Here is a 22,581-nt window from a genome sequence, read left to right on the forward strand (position 1 = left end):
TATCCAAGGAGACGACGGCACCGTTCGATTTCTTTGCAGTGAGGAAGAGGCGGTGTGTTTTTCCTCTGATGATGTTTGTGTTTAGCAGATAGCATTTTACACAATGGAGCTGCCGGGGACGATCAGAAAACGTTTAGAAGACTTTTCTCGGAACGTTTTATTTGACCAGAGACGGACTCAGCCTTTCACAAAAGAGAATGGCACGTTTTTGCCACACGGTAAACTCTGAATGCAGCTAACGTTATTGACGAATTAGCATTGATATTAACGTAGTTAGCTTACTAGCGATAGGAACGGATGGATTGGGCTCTTTGTCTCAAGCATAGTTTTACTGTAGCTGTTGCTGAAATTGGATTGTTTATCTAAAGTGCATTTTCTGTTGTTTTTTTTGTTTTGTTTTCAGACAAGCGGGTTCTGTCTAGTCTCCACCTTCAGATGTCTCTGTACTTCAACATGTGGTTCTTCCCCTTGTGGTGGATCAGTGAAACTGTAATGCTGCATCTCAAGGTAAGGCAAAAAGAGAGAAAGTGAGATAGGTGAGTAAATAGAGAGGGGGTGAGGAAGCCAATGTGAAATATTGGGAATGTTACATTTTTGAAATAAATCACTGGACAGTGTAAAAATGTAAACATCGGTGTCCCTGTAATTATAATTACAATAAAAGTGTATATAGGAAGGAAATAATTCAATTCCAAAACTACATTTAAGACAGACTTGGCCCTCAACAGACACTTCACTGTCAGACTGGATGACCATTGTTGCTAAACCTAAGCTAAAAGTCAGTTCAAGTTAAAGTTCACTGTGCTCCACGAAAAGATGGATATGAATCTGCTCTTCAGTTTGAACAACAAAGACAAGTCATTTTACCACCATTAAAATATGTATGACTTTGGTAGTAACTTTTAAAGGCAAAACCTATTACTAGCCCGGAGAAAGGTATCCAAAAAAGCTGTGATGTTTATTACATTAAGGTAAGCAGCAATGTGGTCAAATGATCATAAAAGGCTGATACATGAGATAAATTATTGCAAACGTCATTTGGTTAGGTATTTATTTTTTACTGGCATTCATTTTAATTGTCAGGATTAGACCTGGAAACAAGTGAAAGTATTCCATGCCATAAAAGCCCATTTTAATTAATCATTTAACTGCATTGTTGTAATTGTCATTTCTACCAGTATCCTGCCTTGCCAGACTACTACAAGTTCATTCTTGTCACTGTTCTCATCCTGATGACTTTGATCGAGGCCATTAGACTCTTTCTCGGTTATGCTGGGAACCTGCAAGAAAAGGTGGTGCATCACTCACACAAACATAACAGATATAATTGATGTAGAATGAGTAAACACACACATAAAATGTGCAAGGCAGAGATTGTAATTCCTGTAATGTTTGTGTTTGTGGAAGGTCCCAGAGTTGGCTGGATTTTGGCTCCTGAGCATCCTGCTGCAGTTTCCACTAATCCTGTTTCAGCTCTTCAACGAAGCCATTATCATACAGCCCCTGGAAAGGGGCGTTCACATAGTTCTCGCCATATTCATACTCACACAGGTATGATAACATTGGTTTAAATAAATGACTGTTATAGTTCTACCGTTTCCAATCTCAGCACTGCATATACGTAAATATGTGACATTGTGCATGCTTTCTAGATTTTATCATTTGGTGATTGTAATTGATTTAATTTAAATGTTTTTATTTAATGTTTTCATTCCTGAATGATCCAGGCCCTCTCTGGTTTTGTGGCGCTCCGGGACATGGTCAGACACACAGAAAGCCAATTTCATCTCCGACAGTTTGACTGAATTCTGAAGCTCTGATGTCCCTGCCACATTGTGACACACCATGACATATCCTGATATAACATATATCATGTACTTCACACCCCCTGGACTCAGAGGCTGACAACAGAAAATGATGTGTCTTTTTGTATTACATGTAGTACGTGGGATATTTCCTCCCCACGATTGATTGTTAAAGAGAAAAACATTTGAACATATTTATTTTTGTATTTGATTCACATTATATTTCATGGGATTGTATTGTTTTTTTTAGCAGTGTTGCAATAAATAAAATCTTATAACACGCAGCCTGTGCAGCTAATGTAATGCATCATAGGCTTTGTGTATTCTGAGAATCCAAAGGTTTCTGTAAATCTTGTCTTTATGAATATCAACAATCCATCAAAGTAGAATGCCATTGTCATTAACACTGTGCAAAAATCAGTTTATATCACATATCACAATTTTAAGCAAGGATTGTCATTTGATATAAATTTTTTAAGACTTTTACTTGAGGGGTTCACTTCTATCCATATGACACAAGTTTGAGCTGTGTCATGATATCTGTGTGAGGTAATACATTTTATTCCAGCATATCTGTTGTACACACCTGTTGAAGTTCTAGCAAAAATCATATTCCTCTTCATCCATCAGAGGAGGTTCACATCACTGGCCAGAGAATAAAGAGAATAAAATCAATCTGTAGCCTCCAGATTATAAATATTGTGCCCTACAGTGGGGCAGACTGTGATGATCTTGTGACCATTGTTTCTTGTGGAGACGTACTTATTTGACTTTCTCTTCTAGAGTGATAGTGCCTGATGTCCTTCGCCTGAAGTCTAGCGAGGGTGTCTCTCTGTGGACGTGGAAGTTCCATCTTCATTAGACCTGAAGGCTTTGACACAGGAGATAAAATACCCAGGTGCCTTTTGTCTCCCAAAGTCTCTTTGCATAGTCTGAGGAAATTGAAAAAGGATATGAAGCACAGAAGACCATTGAAAGACCATAAAAATTAGGTAAAATGCATAATGCTTGTCTTATCATCACTGCACAAAGATCAGGGCATGTGTCCCAATGTTTGAACTGCAATGGCAACCTGAACATTTAACACAGAGAGAGCGAATGAAAGACGAAGAGAGAGTGCTCAAGAGGATTAAAAGTGAATTTACCGTTTTCCTCTTAGGTCTGTGCCTCTCAGCACAGGCACAAATAAATTGCTGCATGATTCAGTTTCTCTCAGGGGGATGTCAGGTGTGAGATCGCTCTGGTTCTGCTCTCCAAGTGTTGCACATCTCAACAGTGACAAACACACTGAATAAATGACAAGATCAAGTAATGAGGAAGAGGTGAGGTTAGTATGTTTTTCACAATAATAATTTTAATTTCATATCAGTATAATTTGTGTGCATATGAAACCTGAGGAATCTTCTTCCTGTTCCATATTTTGCTGTTTGGTCTTGGTTGTGTCTGCGTGCGAGGTGGAGGAATTCTCAGGCAAAAAATAACGTTCTGAGACCCGTAAAGAGTTTCTGTCTCTAAAAATATGCCGGCCGTTGAACTTGTCAGTGGTAAAACTTGACAGCAAGCGCTTTGTTGGAACAATGTCTGGAACCATCTTGACACACATGGATGAGGGAGACCTGCCAAAGAAGAGACGTTTAGTGAATTTGAACATACATGTAGTTATCTTCTGTGTATTGATAAGGATACAATGTCTGTGTGAGGATTACTTGTGGGGCGCTGTAAGGGAAGGTCGCAGCCCTGAAAGAGGGTGACGAGGCAGATGTGAATTGACTGAGAGATGATGAAACTTTGGACTTTTAAAAATGAATTCTGTTCCATCTGGAACTACTGTACATGCGGACTAACCTCTGTAGACATTATAGGAGACAAAGGATTGTCGGGGGCAGTTATGCTGTTGCTGGTTGGAATGAATGAAATTTGGTGAAGATGGAAGGATAGCACTCAGGTGCAGCAACTGAGAGGAGCATCTCCACTGTCCTGCGAAAGCATGAAAGCAAGTCAAGTACACTGTTCACTGCTGCACAAGACCTTTCCTAATGCATTGGTGCAGGAGACTATCTATGTATTGGACAATGAAATAATTTAAATATATTTCATGAGTCTCTACCAAACTTCCTTCAAAAGGCAACATGATCAACCTTAACCTACAAAATACGGTACTAAATTGATGGTAATGGTGAATTAGACACAGGGTGTGAGGACAATTTTTAGAAAAGCTGAGCCTACAAAATAAATGTTACCTGTGTGAGGTGACACAGCTGTGTATGTGCTGAGATGTGGACATGCTTTTGTCCTGCAATTGTTTTCATCCTAAAACACAGAAAATATATCAAAATCTGAGTCAAAATTACAGATTATATTCTGTTGCTTTAAGTATCACAAGAATGTATGTTATCACTGACTAATATTGTGCCGATAATCAGTTGGTAAGAGTAAGGTGATTTTGTGAGAGAATTCAATCCGGATCGTCTGGGTCATCTTTACCTTGACAAGCTCGCAGCCCTGCCACAGAGTCACCTGACTGACCTCCCCAGGTTGAGTGGTGGGAGGAGGGATCACAGCTTTTCTTATCAGGCCATTAACCTTCACAAAGACAGAAAAATTAATAGGTTCAGGAAATCTTCTCACTTCTTTGTCTGACTTATTCACACTCTCTCTGCATCATACCTGCCATTCTTTCCTGTGTCTTCCAACAGGCCTCTCTTGGATGCTCTCTTTAACTGTGTTCTCATGGAGAAGGTTGGACTCCTGCAAAGACCATTCACTAATCAGTCATTAACCAGACAAGGGTGTGCATTATTAATGGGTCATTTAGTCTCGTACAATATTTTTGATGCTGCTTTGCAGGACCTTTGGCTGTGTGTTATTCTTCACTCCCTCTGGTCGCAGCCTGTTCCTCTCTTTATGACTCCTCAAGCGTTTCTTTTTCTTCTTCACTGGAGTTTGCTGTGGAGGAGAGCAGGAGCATGTGGTACACTGATACGAGAAGACAGGATTCAAAACAGATTTTCACAAAGGAGTGTAAAAACACTATTCCATGGGAGAGTAGATTTATGTCAGTATACCTCTGGTTGGGCAGTCTGGTTCAGTAAATGAACTGGGAGTCCGTCAGAATCGGAACTATTTGAACCACTGGTGCTGTGAAAGCAAACAAGAAATATTCACATTCAAGCTGAATGAGAGCAGATTTTATACCTATCCCATGTTGCCCAAGACTGCTTTGCATGAGTATTTAAAATAATAATAATAAATTACTATATCACCTGGTTTCCAGATCAGACACAGAGATATTACAGTCGGTTCCCACATCTTTGCCAATCCTGTCTCTGACCTCTTTTCTCAACAACGCTGCCAGCTCTGTCAGACAATAAGTGGTCTGAAATAAAAAACACAGAGGAAACATAAAAAAAACAGCTGCACACACACACACACACACACACACATAAAATCCTCATGAGTTACAAAATTCAAGCTTTAAAAACCAGTATCCAGGTATACACTCCCTGACAAAAGTCTTGTCGCCTATCCAAGTTGTAGGAACAACAAATAATAACTTGACTTCTAGTTGATCATTTGGAAACAGAAGTGGCTTATATGAAAGGCAAAGGCCTCTAGATTATGCTTATTTTACCAAAATAAAATCTTATCATGCCTTGATTTTTAATTATTTAATTAGGACAGAGAGGTCAGACTTTGCTTAGACAAAAGTCTTGTCACATCTTTAAAGGATTCAAACAATCACAGATTAGAGCATCACCTGTGACAAATACTGTAATTAACACATTCCCAGGTGTGTAGAAGAAGAACCCCAGCACACCCAACCTTCATTTGAAATGCATCCTGACCTCTGACAGCATGCCAAAGATTCAACCACAGACCAAAGTGCTGATCATCAAGAGCCTGAAGACCAAGTCTCCTGCTGAGGTGGCAGACATCTTTAATGTATCTAAACGTCAAGTGGAGAGGATAAGAAAAAGATTTGAAGAAACTGGTGAAGTTCATGACAGGCCCAGGTCAGGCAGGCCCCGTAAGACTACTGTTCGAGAGGACCGTTTGTTGGTTCGACAGTCCAGGGCCAGCCCTTTTTCAACTGCAGCAGAGCTACATAACAACTGGTCACCAGAAACCCCCGTATCTACAAGAACAGTTTGTCGAATTCTGTCACACAGTGGCCTCAATGGCCGAATTAGTGCTCAGAAACCAGCATTAAACAGAAGACAACTAAAAAATCGTGTTGCATTTGCCAAGGCCCACAGCTTGCAGGAAGGATGGACTGTGGAAAAGTGGCAGAAGGTTGATTTTTCCGATGAATCATCTATTGAACTGCATCCCAATCGTCGCAAAATACTGCAGAAGACCTATCGGAACCCGCATGGACCCAAGATTCACACAGAAAACAGTCAAGTTCGGTGGAGGAAAAATCATGGTTTGGGGTTACATTCAGTATGGGGTGTGCGAGAGATCTGCAGAGTGGATGGCAACATCAACAGTCTGAGGTATCAAGACATTCTTGCTGCCCATTACATTCCAAACCACAGGAGAGGGCAAATTCTTCAGCAGGATGGCGCTCCTTCTCATACTTCAGCATCCACATCAAAGTTCCTGAAAGCAAACAAGGTCAAGGTGCTCCAGGATTGGCCAGCCCAGTCACCAGACATGAACATTATTGAGCATGTCTGGGGTAAGATGAAGGAGGAGGCATTGAAGATGAAACCAAAAGAATCTTGATGAACTCTGGGAGTCCAGCAAGAATGCTTTCTTTGCCATTCCAAATGACTTTATTAATAAGTTATTTGAGTCATTGCCGAGACGTATGGATGCAGTCCTCCAAGCTCATGGGAGTCATACACAATATTAATTATTTTTCCACTGCACCATGACTTTATGTTCTGTACTGTACATTATTTCCTTTAAATGACAAGACTTTTGTCTAAGCAAAGTCTGACCTTTCTTTCCTAATAAAATTATTAAATATCAAGGCATGATAAGATTTTATTTTGGTAAAATAAGCATAATCTAGAGGCCTTTGCCTTTCATATAAGCCACTTCTGATTCCAAATGATCAACTAGAAGTCAAGTTATTATTTGTTGTTCCTACAACTTGGATAGGCGACAAGACTTTTGTCAGGGAGTGTATTTGGGGGCATACCATTTTTCCTTTTCTTGGACTGAGATGGAGCTCCAGTGCTGGAAGGAGCCTACATTTCTAAATAAATTGTAGTCAGACATGCTGCTTTATCTCTCACCTTCGTTGGATCAGGGTCACAGTAGTCCAGCAGGGTGTCACAAAAGTAAAAGCCAAGGGACTTCAAGTCTCCAGTAGTAAAATGTGTTCCTCTCCTGTCGCCTAACATTCAAACAGATGATAGATCCTCATGCAAGAGACATGCAAGTCTACACACACAAACACACATTTGGAAAATCTAAACTCACCCAGAGAGGAGCCTCCAAAGGTGGCCTCCATAGTGTAGCTGTTTTTGATGCCAAGTCTCCACATGGTGATTCGTCCTGTTCCCTCTTTGCTCTTCTGCACCCGGAACTTACAACTCTTAAAGGAGAACTAAGGAAGGGAGTGATTTAGATGCTGTGGTTGAAATGTTGAGTATGCACAAATGAACACCAAGGAATAAACACAGCCTCTGAAATGTGGTGAATATGAAGTGTTCCTCATATTGTAAAGAGTGGTGCTGTGTGTAATAGATTGGTGACCGTTGAATAAGTATGGTAAGCTAATTAAAACAGGTCCATAAAAGGCTGAAAATAATAAATGTAGAACTTTTAATTTTACTTCTAACAAGTCAACAAAAACATTGAAAGCCATGTGTTACTCTACCTTATTACTGGCATTCTTGCTCATCATTAGTGGAAAGACTCTCTCGTGAAGCTTCAGCGAAGCATCACCTCGGTTGTTACAACCGTACATGAAGACATTGTTTTTACGGTTGTGGCCATGAAAGTCACAGTAAAGAACTACATCCATCTCAGCCATCAGCCTGGGGAAGAAATAATGCATAACAGGGCCAGATATTTTAGTTCAGAATAGATTGTGGTTAGTCAACATTCCAAATAGGAGAATGTTGGAGAGAAATAGAGAGCATGTAAATGTATGAGCCATGTTTGGGGAGCTACTTTGAAAATTTTGTTTTTCAAGACACAATTCAAAATGGGAAAATTTCCACAAAGCTACCCTCAACAGACGTTTGTATGCAACTTCAAAGATCCTGGTTAACTCAGCAGCCAGAGACGTTTGTTGCATCTCTGCCTCTCTTTTTCATCTTTCCTTCCTGTTTCTACTCTACAACTATGTAATAAAGGCAGCTATGCCGGGGGGCGGGGGGTTACAAAGTCAATTGACTTTGTACCAAGTGATCATCATAATAATCTTTCTGGCATCCATCCATCCAGCCATTTTTCTTCATCTTCTTACACTGTTAAGAATAGTAGGATCCTACTGGCATAATATAAACAATATATAAATGAAATATACAAACATACCATTGGATTTTGTATTGTAAGGATATGTGCTTTTTTGTAAAGATAAAGCCCAGTAAAAGTGCATGCAGTGAAGTTTTTCCAAAATTATACTGCTTTCTTCCATAAAGACTGGGAATAAATGCAAACTAAATAACGCAATCTGTGTTCATTGCAAGTGTGTTTGTTCATGCATGTGTCCTGTCTTACCTTTCCACCATGTTTCGGGTGTGCCACACACAGGGAAAGGAATCCCTGAGCAATGTCTTGTAATTTCTGTTGAGGTCCCTGCCTGCCAGAGAGCAGCGGTAATTGCCCACTACCACACCATCTGGGTTCAGCATCGGCACCACCTGCAGCACCACGAATCCAAATTAGAAAAAAAAAAACAGTGTTTGCAGTATACAGCATTACAACATACAAAAATCGCAACACAACCTCATTCTATTCATTCACCATCTACTTTATAAAATACTATTCAGACAAATTCAAATTCAACAAATTTGAATGTAGCAATGATCATGATAATGAGACAGATGTGAAACTATGAGCTTGAGGTCCCTCACCTTAAAAACAAAAGTGTCCCTGAGTAGCTGAGCATCCTCTGAGTCCCCGAGCAGGAAGTCTAGGAACCCCTCCATCATCCAGGAGGCGTTGGTTTCTCCAGGGTGCACTCGGGCCATCACCACCACAGCCTTCTTGGTCCTGCCCTCCACCCTGCTGACCCCCCGGGACGTTATTGTCACCACATACACGGCATTCCCAGCCAGGCTGTGGCACAGGACCCGCAGTGTACAGTATGACGCAACTACTGGGTTGGAAGAAATGCGCCTGAGGTAGCGCTGCAGGTTTGAATAGGTGTAGGGGTAGCAGTGGGCCAGGTAGCAGGTGTCTGAGTCACAAGGGAACTGGAGAGTCCAGGTGAGTGAGTACAGGGTGATTGTGTCGCTGTTGTTGTCCTTTGTATTCTAAATAGAGACAGAGATAATGTTTTTTAAGAACACAATTAGAATTTAAATTTTGTGAAGTCATGCTGTTCTAGTTTTGCTTTTGTAATTCTGGCAGCATGACTGACCACAGAGGTTTCTGCATGTTTTAATGTACTTACTAAAGATCTCATACTTACTCAATCCTACCACCAAGCATTTTCCAAAGCACATCAAAAGTTTTACATTTATTTCAGTTAATGGCACTTAACTTCTGAATGCTGTCTTCACTCAGCTTGTGGAATGTCTGGATGATAGATGGCTGCCAAAGTAAAACTTTATTCCAATTTATATAATAGTATATATAAAGATACAGTATATAATATATAAAGTAGGGGCAGTACATTTTTCCTTCGCTGTTCCTCCCTTCCAATTAAATTTTAAGTTTGAGTCTTTTTTCATTGTCTGTTTATTTACAATACTGCACTGTGGACAGGTTGTCGTCAACACAACAAAAGCATAGAGTATTTTTATTATTATTTTGATTAAGGGAAGTTTTGGACAGCAATACTTTTTTATTACTAGTGAGGGCCATTTGATTTTAACTTCAGGCAATTCTTTCCCTTTGTTCCCTTATTTATGGCTAGAAGGACTCACTTTTTGTGCATAATAAATTGTATTCCTACGGGGCTCCCTTCACCTGCACTACCATGCAGTGAAAACACAACTTTTTGATAAGACATAAAGATGATTAAATGTTCTCCGTCACAGATTACCTATTTAAAACAAGTTTATAATCTCTGCAAATTCAATTTCATTCTATACTCACATAAACTGAAAATGGCAGCTGCTGTTAAAGTATGAAATGGGCTAGTTTTGCCATTTTTGAATTTTCCAACTTATGTCAGAAAGTTCACCTACTTGATTGCAGTTACGGTAGTATCTGATATTGGAGCCGGTGCGTTGCCATCCAACACCTTTCTCCTCGGCAGCCCTCTCAGAGTAGAGGAGTGGTCTCATACCCTGAGAATACAGGCTGCTGTTCTTCATCAAGTTGATGATAGTGAAGCGGTAGGTCACTCCAGCCTTCATGTTCCTGACCCTGAAGTAAAACCACTGCGTGTGTTTTCTGGTGTACATGTCTGTGCGCAGGGTGAGCTCATAATCATAGACACCCCTGAACAGGGAAGAAATATGGGTGGAGACATAGAGAGAGTGACTTAACCTAGAGCCACAATAAAAAACTAACAGGGATGAAAATATAATGGATGAAAAGCTGCAAAGACTCACACTTGCACAGCCTTCTGAAGGTTCCCACTCTCAAAGCGTGACTCAAACTCAAGGATGAAGTCTGTCTGATTGACATCATAAGAACTGGCACTCTTAATGGGCCCCCTGCTTCCTCCAACACGAGAGCAGGTGAAATAGGGACGCTTACTAGCTTAAAAGAGTGAGAAAAACAGGACAAGAGTGAAAATCTAAATATTAGATTTGGTAAAAACACAGCTTTCAATAAAAAAACAAAAATGCCTTTGCAAAATGCAGTCGGTGTCAAAAGTTACCATGGTCAATGCAGTATACCACTTTCCCTCTTTCCTCTCCGGCTGGCATGGGTGTCCTCTCATGTCCTGTGGGCTGATAGAAAGGCTCTGGCTCTGGGGGGTCCCACTCTACAACATACACTCTCTTGGTGTCATTACATGTTAACATTAATAGCGAAAGGGCATGCCAAGTATTAAACTGTGTTTAATTTATTGATTTCCTCATATTTTTTGGATATGTTTTGCCAGAAACATCTCCTCACAAATTTGACTCATTGCCTACTCTTGGGTTGATTAACACCATTGATAAGCTTTTGTGCATATCAGTAACATACCTAGTAACAAGATTGTTTATATACAATTTTTAATTACCTATGTGATGGATAATGTCACTGATGACTTCACACTCTATGGGCCAACGGGGGCAGGAGATAGATGGGAAGTTAACAAGGTCCAGCGGTGCTCTGAGACTCAAAACAGGTCGGCCACCATCAAAGTCTATGAGCAGCTGCCTGGTCCGCAGAGTCTGATTTAGGTTTATAGATACTGAGTGGGGACATGAATCACACCTTCAATAATTGTTCTTTCATGCTCCTGTTCTTCCAGTGGTGCACTATGGATACATACATTTTTCATCAGGTCTGCCCCCTTACCTCACCTAGACTAAACAAGCTTGTCCATTTAAAAAGGGATTATGCTGCACCTGATTGCTTTAATTATCTCAATCACAAAAGAGCTCTTGTTTAATATATAATGGTCTAGCATTAGGGAGGAGATGCCATATATGCAAGTGTTGACCACATCTCCTTCCCAACAGTAAAACCCAAGCCTGTGCATGACAGTAAATAGCAGAATTCCCACTCTACATCAAACATGAGACAGTAGTGTCAGATCAGGTTGAACAGCAACAAGTTGATGCAGATCCTTGTGATGTTCAAAGGTGAAGTTACAGTTAGGCTCCATACAGTATACATACATATCTTATCCAAATGCAGCCTATGTGAAAACAGCTTACATTGCGTCCTCCCTGCTAATTCCTCCTCGTCTTCCTCTGTGTTGGAGTCATTGGTGTCCGATTTGTCCACCTGGCAGGTATTCCACCAATTCCTGATGGCAGAGACAGCCACGGTTGATGTTTTCTCTGCCTGGTTGGAAAAATGTAAGTCATCAGTGTTGTAACCTAATTATCAATCTGAGTCAGAACTGTATTGGCTTGGCCCCTGTATCAACCCAGGCTTGTAGGATAATACAAGGATGAATTATGTTATCATCATGAACTAATTTTTTAAGCCAATTCCATTGTCCGGTCTTTTCCCACAGAATGTCAACAACTACAAATTGAGTTGTCTAACAAATGCAATAGAACAGTTTAATGGGGTAGTTCACCCCAAAATCAAAAATACATATTTTTCCTCTTACCTGTAGTGCTATTTATCCATCTAAATTGTTTTGGTGTGAGTTTCCGACTTTTGGAGATATTGGCTGTAGAGATGTCTGCTTTTTTTTTAATATAATGGCACTATATGGCACTCGGCTTGTGGTGCTCAATGCGCCAAAAAAACAAAATTCCAGTAATGTCTCTTTCCAGAAATCATGACCCGTTACTCAAGATAATCCACAGATTTGCTGTGAGCAGTTTCATGTAGGAACTATTTTCTTTTGACAGATAGTTCCTACATGAAACTGCTCACAAGGTCTTTTTAGCTTTTTAGACATCTTATAGTTATATTTCGTAATTTGAAAGGCCTGCCACTAACTGGTGTCTAACATACCACTAACTAACTAAGAACAAACAAACCAATATTGGACTGATACCTTTTAAAGCTGATATTGACCAATACTGTTATAATGACATATACTGTATCTGTACCTCTAGTTCTTGTTATGCGAAACATTTCTGATATCTTGAGAAAATAAATCACTGCATTGCTCAATATTAATATAACTTCGGTCTGCGTGTACACATATGGTCTAAAATAAGTAATGAGTAAAGTCATGTTTGACAAAACTCACATGTAAGGTGCTGAGGGTGGAATCTCTCACAGGCATCTTCGGCTGCCTTTCTGCTAAAGGGAAAATGCCAGAGAAAATCTTCCTTTAGCCACGCATTATACCATAACCGTAGCTCTAACAGAGCAGCTCACGCAGCAGTATGTCCGTCTTCAGCACATGACAGGCTTCCTGATATTTCTGAATGAATTTAGCAGATTAAATGCAGGTTTATCACTTTTTGTGAGCGCTGGGTCGCCACATGAATCATGACTGGCTTTTTCCTGTGTTGCTAACACTCTCTTTAGCTTCTTCAATTGACTATCAAGTTAGCTACTGCGACAGCGCCGCTCTCAACGTGTGCAACAACATGGTTTTTATATTTATCAATGTCTGACAGCCACTTACCTTATATTTTAATTACACTACTTTACATTAAAAACAACTTTTATAAACCTCAGAGCGAAGAGCAAACTTGGCGGCTACTACGAGTGGAAAAATCTTTCACGAAGAAAGCGATGTTGCCATTGCCAAGCAACCGATTGTCTCAACAACACCGCGGTTGCCATGGAGATGTCGTACCATTGAAGCGGCTCTAAAGTGCAGGAAATGCTTCACAAAACTGGTATATACCATGGATGTATTATAAGACAGACGGGGGACAAATGAAAGGAAACCCCTGAATAAAAGAATGGAGAAACATGTAACAGGTAAAAGTCTAGTAAATGTGGTAGGCCTATTAAAGCAAGGACAAATAGCGACGCAAGGTGGTGCCTCCCTTTGTTTTTGTTGTGATGTAGTAGAGGTGAGACTTGTGCACACAGCGCCCTCCGACCGACGGCCACAAGAGAGAAGTCTCATCAGCAACGAGTTAGTGCATGTAACACTATTCGTGTGATTAGTGAATATAGTGTCGTGGAGACCTCTCATTGTACAAATGGCGAGTAACACTCATGACAAATTAATCACACAGAGCATAACACTGTTAGACTGCAGTCTTATCGTGTTATATTCATCTTCTTAAACGACATCCCGACATTTTCACGACAAGTCGTCCATAGATACCGATTGTTGACAAATTTAAGGAAAAAAACAAAATGAAGTGTTTTAGTATGTAGTCAGGCCACCACCAGCTTCAGTGCTCCTTGCCAAGTCTGTGGAACTCTACTGGAGGGATGAACACCATTCCTCCACAAGATATTCCCTCATTTATATATACAACCATTATTTAATCATGTCATCTAATTGAGATCAAGGTCTCTTTTGCAAGAGACCTGAGTACAGCAGATAGAAAGAAAAACAACCTAAGTAACAAAAGGACATATAGCATCAGAGACAGTCACAGACATCACTAAATAGATTAAGATAAGTTTATTTTATATAATTTGGTGTTATGGTGGTGGACAGCATTGTCTTTCACGTTGGTCCAAAATCTTCCACAGGTGTGAAACTGGGTTGAGATCTGGTGACTGTAAAGGCTACATTTTATTCATGTCATTTACAAACTCACCAAACCATTTCAATGAGCCGTGGTGCACGGCAGAATCTGCATTTGATATGTTTGTAATGCGGTCTGGTGTAGCAGCATTGTTTTTAAAAACATTAAAAACTTTTTTTAATGCACAATAAAAATACAGAGTATACAGAGTTAAAAAAAAAACAAATAAAAAGATGGCTTTGGAAAAACAGTTTAATAACTTTTTACAAAATGTACAAGTTCAGTGACGTTCCCTCCCATTTCAAAAACATGGCTTATCCCATTATACATTTTATATACACAGTTGTAAAAATGGTCAATAAAATAGACAATCCCTCTGGTGGTCTTCGACGTGGGGTCTACCAGTATACAAAATGGTGGTTAAGTATTTCTGATGAACTCAAGTCATTTGGCACATTTACAATAGTTGCTATAAAAACAAGAAAAAGACATTCAAACCCCTCTGGTGAATGGCCTGCCATGTAAGGGCCTCTAAATGTCTCCATCATGAACACGGACAATGGTGAAGAAAGTCCATAGATCATTAAACAAAACCTAAGCTGGGGAAGGATGACCTTATGGTTATGGTTGGAGCGAATAAAAAAAAAACAAAACAAAAAACATTGACTGGGCGGTGTACGATCCAGGTCGGATGTTACGTGTTATTCGTCACCTTCCGTTTCTTCAGTCGCTGCCGCCAGTCTTCGGGAAGTGCTTCAAAGTTGGCATTCTTTGAAGCTTTTCCTCTGTAGAATTAAAAACAGTACAACAGTTAGTGAAGGCTCAGAACTCAGTGGAACCGTGTAGCTATATCCTTATAACATCATCACAACTATTCAAACATAAACATACGTCATGAACTGCTGTTGCTTCCACTCCTCGATGCTCTTCTTGTTAAGCTGCTCTCTGTCCTCATCACTGGAGCTGCTCTTCTCTTCCTCATCCAGCTCCTTCTGGATGCTCTGCCACTTCTTCACCAGAGAAGGCATTTTGATCTTGCTCTTCTTTGACTTTGGAGACATAGGAAGAAAACATTACACTGCAGGTTCTTTTGTATGTTATATTTAATCATGGGATTAGAATGATGGCTTGACTATGTAGACTTTACAAAAAGTAAAGTAAAAAAGAAGTAAAAATGAAAATCAATTCAGAAGGTTTACACTGGAAAAAAGACAATTAATAATGAACATTATTGGTATTAGAACCGGTTGTTCTAACTTATCTACTGCTCTCCTTTGACACTTGATGTAAAATGTTAACTCCAATACTAACCTTATCCTTTTTTGCTTTCTTGGTCTTGTCTGTGGGCACAGCTTTGGCTCCAAGAGATTCAAAGGGCGGCTGGGATGGTGGCAGTGGTGGTTGAGGAGGTAAGGCTGGGACAGGTGGGAGAGGAGGTTCACAGGGGACCAAAGGGGCAGTGACAGCTGGCACGCCCCAGTAGGCAGTTACTGACATCAGAGGAGCTGCAGACAAAGAGAAACCTTCATTGAGTAAACATTGGATGTTGCTAAAAGTATTGCAATTACTAGTTTGAAATACCACCCCTAACTTAAGCACCGCCTCAGCGAGGTGTTACACAAGTAAACAAGTAGTATAGTACACAAGAGAGTGAGATTGGGCTCTAGTCTTGTTTCAGGGGATGTGTAACAATGCTGTTTACACAGAGGCGTTTTTGTTCCTAATATCATTAATATATACTGTAACTGCAGATGCTGTGTAGTGATATCTTTTTACCTGCACTAGCAGCAGGTTGGGTGTAGAGAATGGGGCTGCTGCCAATAGTAACAGCTTTATTCAGCTGACCAGCTTTACGTTTCTGACCCTTCCCCAAGGGCACCGACAACTCCACAATCTGTGTGAGTGACAAGAAACATAAAAGTTAGCAGCTGCTGTCCTCTTTTATTCAGAATTTACACAGGCAGCATTATCATCAGGTACAATATTAACAGTACACTGATTAAAGAAGAAAGTTGATTACTCCCATACCTTCATGCTAGCAGTGCCTGGAGGTAAGGGAGGCCTCCCACTACCGTCATCCTCAGTTCCAGGGGCTGGAGGCTCCCCATCATTATCATCATCCATCTCCATCTCCACCTCCATGATCTCTCCATCACTGTCAGGAGGAGGAGGAGGCGGAGGTGGTGAGCCTGGGGGGAGAGGTGGAGGTGGGGGGTAGTTGGAAGGTGGAGGTGGGCTGTCAGGAAGAGGAGGTTGAGATGGAGACCAGAAGGATGACCCACTGGGCTGAGGAGGTGCTGGTGGGGCAACAGGGGTATAGGTAGAAGATCCTGTTTAAAAAAAAAACAAAAAAAAAACGTAATAACATGCAGTGTTAGTGTTTCTAAAGTCATTAAAGAAGACACATATCAGGCTTGTCTAAAGGGGCAGCAGCAGTAGCAATAGACTGACCTGTGACCCCACCAGCAGATGCCAATGATGTTTTGGTATCCCCTTGGCTAGAAGTCTGTGCCTGGGTACCTTGGCTGCCCTTCAGGTCCTCATCTTTGTCCTCCTCTGTTGGGAAATCCCACTGGGAGGCACTGGTCCGGTCGTTCACATAGAAATACCGCCTGTGCTCTCTAAAAAGTAGGACAACAGAGATAGAAGGCAAGAGTCTCAAAGACTGGCCTAGCAACTGGCTGAGTGGCATGATACCCTGGGACAGTGGGGCAAAGGAGTGGACATAATAGCCACAGTAGGGGGCAGGAGTGTTGGTATGGACAGCGACTTTAGCCATCCAAAAGAAGAGCCCAATTAGAGTGTCGTTATGGATGTGGATAGGGAACCCACCTTGCTCTCAAAAACAAAGAAAGCAAAACAAATCATCTCTAGGTCCTGAAAGTAGCATTCAGCAGCTCACACCATGGTTGTCACATTTGTTCCGTTTTAGACAACCATTCCCTCCCAGACACAGGAAGACGCCAGGGAGGAAGCATCATCATCATCAATATCATCATCATCATAATCAACAACCATAGGTCAGAAAATAACAAGCACACAGTCAACTCATTTTACATCAGAAATAAGAAAATAAAAAACAGGAAGACATATGAAATAGAGTAGGTCTGACCTGCTGGATTCCCGTCATTGCTCCATCTTCACCTTTTATTTGATGCGTGACACTCCTCGCCTCCAGGGCATCACTCTGTCTGCATTGCATTCTGGGGGTTGTAGTCCTGTAAAGTGCAAAGCTCTCCCACGCAACCAACCTTCCTACCATACCCCCCCCCCAAAATTTTTCCACTGTCTGGACCATAATCAGTCTACAAATGCCCTCACAACAAAGGGCTTAAGAGTCTGTGTTATAGGGACAGGGAGTCCCCTCTGTGGCAGGTATATTTAACTGGAAGCAGGCTGGCCCAGAGTGTATGCTCCCTTACCAGTACGTACAAGGCAGAGTGCCAGGATTGCATCACAGAAACCTGAAGAGTCTGTTTCTGGTAAGCATTTTGATCCTCTCGGACAGGTTAAACTCCCCAAGTCATGTCACAAAGTCTGCAACCTCGGCACTGAAGGGGGTGTAGTCACACGATAAGATTTTTGGGGGGAGTTTAGAGATGTGAAAGGTAAGGAGCGCGTACCTGTCCCAGTGGCAGGACCAGCCTTTAGGGGCGGCGTTAAGTTCGTAATATTTTATGTGTTCGGCAGCTTCCTGCAGCCTGCGGCGAAGATAGACCCCATTCAGAGCGCCCTCCCTCCAGTCAGCAATCCGAGTCTGGAAAACAAAATAAAGCAAAAGAAAAAGGGGAGGGACAGGAGACAAGAGTGAGATAAAAGTCCAGACAGTAGATGTAAAAGGGGAAAAAAGAGACAGATAAAAACAAGATAGATGAGTAATATGGAAGAGTAATTACAGTAAGTTTCCAGAATGACACCTTGTGATGGATTATTATGAGAATTTTAAATATTAAGTACTACCACATGCAAAATGATATGAAACAAAATTAAGCGTTAAATATTTTAGAAGTCACACTGGGATAGCTACAACTGGAAGCTAGGATAATATTGCTTAGAAACTAAACTATTATCTTCTCACCTCAGTTTGTAGCAGAAGTAACTGAAAGTTTGAGATCGCCTTTTTGTTTATCCCCAGGAACTCCATCTTGCTGGTTAAGGTGTTAGCCAGTTCTCCAATCTGAAACTATATTTTTTCAGCATCAAAAACATGTCTTATAAAGAGATAGTCACAATTATTATGGTCAGCAGTAATAACATAGTTACCTTGAGCTCAGGCGTTTCCACTTTGAGCTCAGGCGCTTCCACCTCTTCTTTAACCGGAGGTTTTGAAACCGTTTTGTCCTCAGAATCGTCTGTTTCCTTGTCTTCTCCTTCCGCAGCAGTCTCTAGGACTTTAGAAAGTGCTGCAGGACACAAGAGATGCATGTAAGTATGCAGGAATTTTTGGTTAAAAACATTTAACAAGTGGGATTTTTAAAAATGTATTTTCACCCACTCCTGTCACTCTCCAATAGCGTGTGTAATGACTCACCCGTATCTGTGTTGTCCTCTGGGTCTGAGCCTCTGCTGTTAGAATCGGGGCTGGCAGAACAGGGGAAGGCAGTCTTCCACCGGCTCTTCTTCACCGGAAGACCACGAGAACCAGAGGCTTCTTGGCTTGTCTCAGAACAAGGACTGGATCCCCCTGCGCTCCCATCACCCTCCTCCAGCGCCCGGAGCTCAGCCTAAGAGTCAGACAACAGGTTAGCGTTAGGTCACACTGACAATAACATTTGACACTAATTTTGAAATACCACTGCTGCACACTAAAAAAAAAGATGATTCCTGACAGTAATCAGTTGCACTCTGGAAAAACAATATATAAAAAAACCCACCTTCTTCCTCTCCAGAGCCAGTTCCAGCTCCATTGTGTCCTCCTCTGTCTCCTCCTCAGCATCCGAGGTGTCTCCCGACTGCTTCTTGGTGCAAAGATCTTTCTGGACAGTGGGGACAGAGTCAGGGTCCCGCAGAGGGGTAGAGGGGGATCCTGCAGGGCGAACACCTTCTCCATCCGAATCCAAACTGTTTTCAGTCTCATCCAAACCTTTAAGCAGTCTTTTTCTCCATTTTTCTTCTGCTTCTTTCACTTCTGAGGGGATCAGAGGACCAAGCAGAGAAGCAGCCACTCCGCGGCGCTCCTCCTCTTCACTTGTGAGGCCTACAACACTCTCTATTACCTCCTTTTAGACAAAACATTAGAGTGATATATTAAAACTCAGAACAACAATCCTTAAACACCACAGAATCCAGTTGACTCACATTTTATATTGGACTTAGATGAAACTTGCCTTTACTTTGGTCTCTTTCACTGATGTCGGGGCTGCAGCAGATGCAGCGTTTTCCTCGGTGTGATAACCTGCATGCACTGTGCCATTGCCATTGACACTAGAGCTACAAAGAAAAATACAAAACACATCATACAGAGAATTTCTGTACTGGAGACAAACCCAAGAAAAGTGAAAACAAGCAGATCATGTAGGTACAGTGATTTTATCTGGCTTCAAAGATAAAGATGCTATTCACAAAGTTGTGATAATACTGAATCTCTGTCAGTTCCTACCTGTTGGCATATCGTCCCAGGCTTTGCACCTGATCAGCTAGATAGTGTGGGAGCTCCCAGGACACCTCGTTGGTCAGAGTGTTCCAGTAGTAGTAGCAGCCAGAGTTGTCATCCCATACCTCCTGCCAGTCTCCCATCTCTACACCCACTGCAGAAAAGAATATACATAAGATGCTTCGAAATAAATGATAGCAGACTTTAGGTGATATATTACTCACAATTTCTCTCTTCTCACATAAAAAAACAAAAAACTATTTTCTAAATTTAGGCTATATCCTGAATGATTTCATATGTGTAGCAATTTGAAAAGTGGAAACAAAATACCATCAAAATTATGCTATACTAAAGAAGGCTGGTGGATTTCAATATCAAAGCAGTAACTTTGGCAAGTAAACCAGCAGTATTGTTAAGTTTCATTCCAAAGTGTTTTTGACTACTGTAAAAAATTTAAGTGGCTGCCTTAATACGAACGCAAAAAAAATACTTCTTCCATTCATTATGAAGACAACTATATTTAATGTGCAATAGCTTTGTTACATGTTAGGACATGCACATCTGATCTTAAATACAGCACAGACAGTTACCTCCAGCTAGTGAGTACTGAGTATTGTACTCAAACTGTGTGCTTTGTTGATTCTGTTCTTCACCGGCTGCTGGCTGCTGAGTATTAACCTCAGGTCTGGGAGGGGCAGTAGTTGGGACTAAAGAATGAGATGCTGCATCATCTGAGCTTGGCTGAGTGGTGATTGCATCAATTTCCTGTGGTGGGAAAAATGACAACAGGAAGTTATATTTTTTACAAAAACAGGTTTTCACTCCTGAGAATGAACCCCACTGTTCTAAGCACTAGTCTTTACATAAATAATGTGATTTAATCAATGAAAAACTAAACCCAAGTTAGACCTACCTGCACAAAATAGATTTTAAAATCAGGAAAAACAAAACCTCCAGTCTACTGTACCACCCACAATTATCCACAATGGATTGGGACAGATCTAATTACAATCTCTCCTTTTAGTTCACAACTACATACAATATTACAATCCTTGTAATATCCCTTTAATAAAAGGGACTTTGCAGAATGTTTTGGACTGATTTAGGTACACTCATTAGATGTACTGTTTAATTTCAATCACACAGAACCAAACCAGGAACATGCATTTCACTACAGGTCTAAGCCCGATAAAAGGTAAATTGCATATACGACAACAGAATTAACATTTTGTTTTGTGTTGTGAACATAGATACATAAATGTTATGCAGTAACCTATAGCCTCAAATGTACCACTAATAGGTATATGTGTCAACTTACTTATCTTGAATGTATACATCTTAAAAGAAAACAAATAGGTTCAGAATCCAGTGACCAAATCTGAGGATATGCAGCAAATTATACTCACAGCCATGAAATTGGCCAATGTACTGTCGATGTCAGCTGACTGGTTGTGTTGAGAATTTGCAGTTGAACCCTGAGAGTCTCCAGGATCCTCATCATCACTATCCTCATAGGCTCCAAGCAAGGACAGACCCTCTACAAGTGGAGACAAAACACCTTTGTTCAACCAAATGGCAATCTTTTTTGTTTCCATTGCCTGAGAAACACCAACAGCTCCACACACACACACACACACACACACACACACACACACACACACACACAGAGAGAGTTACTTTACCTGTGGCTTTTAATGCGGGAGCCTTCATGTTTGTGCGTGTGAATCTGTGTCCATCACCATCCTGTTCATCTGCAAAAAACGTCAGCCAAGAGGTTAACGTAGAGCTTCTATAGTTGCTACAGCAAGCTAGCTGTAGCGTTACAAGCATTCACACTGGCAAACAGTTAAAAGCTAACATTATTCATCTACACGAGAAACATCCTCATTCATACTCGTAGATAAAGCAAGTAAAGTGTAACACTATTTGTGTTAGGTAGGTTAATTACGATTGGTTTAACTGGTCCAGCCATTGTCATAAGCCTATTTTGGCAGGTTCACAAAAACTAGTTGCTAGCTTGCTAACAACTAGCTTAGCACGCTAGCCGATAGCTTCTGGTCGATCTGTTAAATGAAAAAATAACGGCTTCGTTTCCTGGGCTATGGCTGTCATTTAAGTTAGCTATTTCTTGGTGACGGTGTATCGTCGCAACAGATGTTAACTAATTCCGCAGCTAAATTCCGTTAAGTGAATCAGTTTTTACCAGATGGGCCCGTTCGTCACACCTCGAGCATTTAGCATTTAGCTAGCCCGTCGCTAACAAGCCACAACAAGAGAACACGTTAAAAAATTACCATCGGATCCCGAGGGTGCTTCTTCCCTCTCTCCGGCATTCCCACCGCGGAGCCCGGAGGGTGAAAGCTGTAGGATCGTTCTCCGACCGACCGCTCCTCCTGTGAGGCGACTTTTTTTCCCCATCGCTGTCCGTCAGTCTGAGGGCCTGCTCCCTTCACTGGCGTCGTTATTGCAGCTCTGCGCTGCTGCTTCGAGCTGGAACAAAATAAGGTATCAACTTCCGGTTCTTAAGGTCATGTTTTGTGTGTAGCAGCAGCAGCTATATTTGAACGCTAGCTAAGTTGCTAACGAGCTTAGACACCCTCCGAGCAAGTCAGTAGAAAACAAAAACGTTCAACCTTTAGAAGCCGATAATATTTAGATTTTGTCGAGTAGCTTACCTAGCTTGTGGACCAAGCTACCAGTAACTAGCTTAACAAGCTAAAACTTGGACCTTAGCTAAGTGGGTGTGCATTTAGTTGAGTAGACTAATGTTAGACATGGGAGGGCGAAGATAAGCAATTATAGAGTTTCGGCGGGGAGC

General features: G+C 41.2%; 3 protein-coding genes across 9 annotated transcripts; 1 reads left to right on the forward strand and 2 right to left on the reverse strand.

Moving 5' to 3' along the window:
- The first annotated feature begins 66 nt into the window (after positions 1-66).
- Positions 67-2,480, forward strand: tmem17 (transmembrane protein 17). 2 transcript variants are annotated; one of them, XM_044191929.1, is made up of 5 exons: positions 67-200; positions 404-507; positions 1,179-1,292; positions 1,408-1,551; positions 1,728-2,480. In XM_044191929.1, exons 1-5 carry the CDS (start codon positions 104-106, stop codon positions 1,803-1,805), a joined length of 537 nt encoding a protein of 178 aa, XP_044047864.1. In that variant the 5' UTR covers positions 67-103; the 3' UTR covers positions 1,806-2,480. The 2 variants fall into 2 exon arrangements, with proteins under 2 accessions (XP_044047864.1, XP_044047863.1); XM_044191928.1 differs by having other exon boundaries at positions 76-218.
- agbl2 (AGBL carboxypeptidase 2) lies at positions 1,035-13,294 on the reverse strand. 5 transcript variants are annotated; one of them, XM_044191914.1, is made up of 25 exons: positions 13,141-13,294; positions 12,757-12,809; positions 11,759-11,888; positions 11,116-11,289; positions 10,765-10,872; positions 10,493-10,643; positions 10,124-10,379; positions 8,843-9,244; positions 8,487-8,629; positions 7,639-7,798; positions 7,239-7,365; positions 7,052-7,152; positions 5,069-5,181; positions 4,871-4,943; positions 4,629-4,751; positions 4,473-4,553; positions 4,290-4,388; positions 4,046-4,115; positions 3,651-3,782; positions 3,512-3,542; positions 3,198-3,421; positions 2,951-3,092; positions 2,568-2,737; positions 2,392-2,450; positions 1,035-1,280 (listed from the first exon to the last, which is right to left on the reverse strand). In XM_044191914.1, exons 2-24 carry the CDS (start codon positions 12,790-12,792, stop codon positions 2,443-2,445), a joined length of 3,054 nt encoding a protein of 1,017 aa, XP_044047849.1. In that variant the 5' UTR covers positions 12,793-12,809; positions 13,141-13,294; the 3' UTR covers positions 1,035-1,280; positions 2,392-2,442. The 5 variants fall into 5 exon arrangements, with proteins under 5 accessions (XP_044047849.1, XP_044047852.1, XP_044047851.1 ...); XM_044191917.1 differs by having other exon boundaries at positions 4,656-4,751; positions 13,141-13,293; XM_044191916.1 differs by having other exon boundaries at positions 12,757-12,806; positions 13,141-13,283.
- Positions 13,295-14,404: 1,110 nt separating this feature from the next.
- Positions 14,405-22,568, reverse strand: fnbp4 (formin binding protein 4). 2 transcript variants are annotated; one of them, XM_044191920.1, is made up of 18 exons: positions 22,439-22,568; positions 22,058-22,253; positions 21,446-21,514; positions 21,170-21,300; positions 20,354-20,528; positions 19,770-19,917; positions 19,498-19,600; positions 19,045-19,389; positions 18,702-18,894; positions 18,434-18,573; positions 18,249-18,347; positions 17,794-17,927; positions 16,622-16,791; positions 16,199-16,500; positions 15,947-16,064; positions 15,482-15,675; positions 15,062-15,219; positions 14,405-14,955 (listed from the first exon to the last, which is right to left on the reverse strand). In XM_044191920.1, exons 2-18 carry the CDS (start codon positions 22,179-22,181, stop codon positions 14,865-14,867), a joined length of 2,694 nt encoding a protein of 897 aa, XP_044047855.1. In that variant the 5' UTR covers positions 22,182-22,253; positions 22,439-22,568; the 3' UTR covers positions 14,405-14,864. The 2 variants fall into 2 exon arrangements, with proteins under 2 accessions (XP_044047855.1, XP_044047854.1); XM_044191919.1 differs by having other exon boundaries at positions 18,249-18,353; positions 22,439-22,567.
- Positions 22,569-22,581: the final 13 nt, after the last annotated feature.

This window comes from Siniperca chuatsi, linkage group LG4, assembly GCF_020085105.1.
Source record: "Siniperca chuatsi isolate FFG_IHB_CAS linkage group LG4, ASM2008510v1, whole genome shotgun sequence".
NCBI classification, from domain to species: Eukaryota; Metazoa; Chordata; class Actinopteri; order Centrarchiformes; family Sinipercidae; genus Siniperca; species Siniperca chuatsi.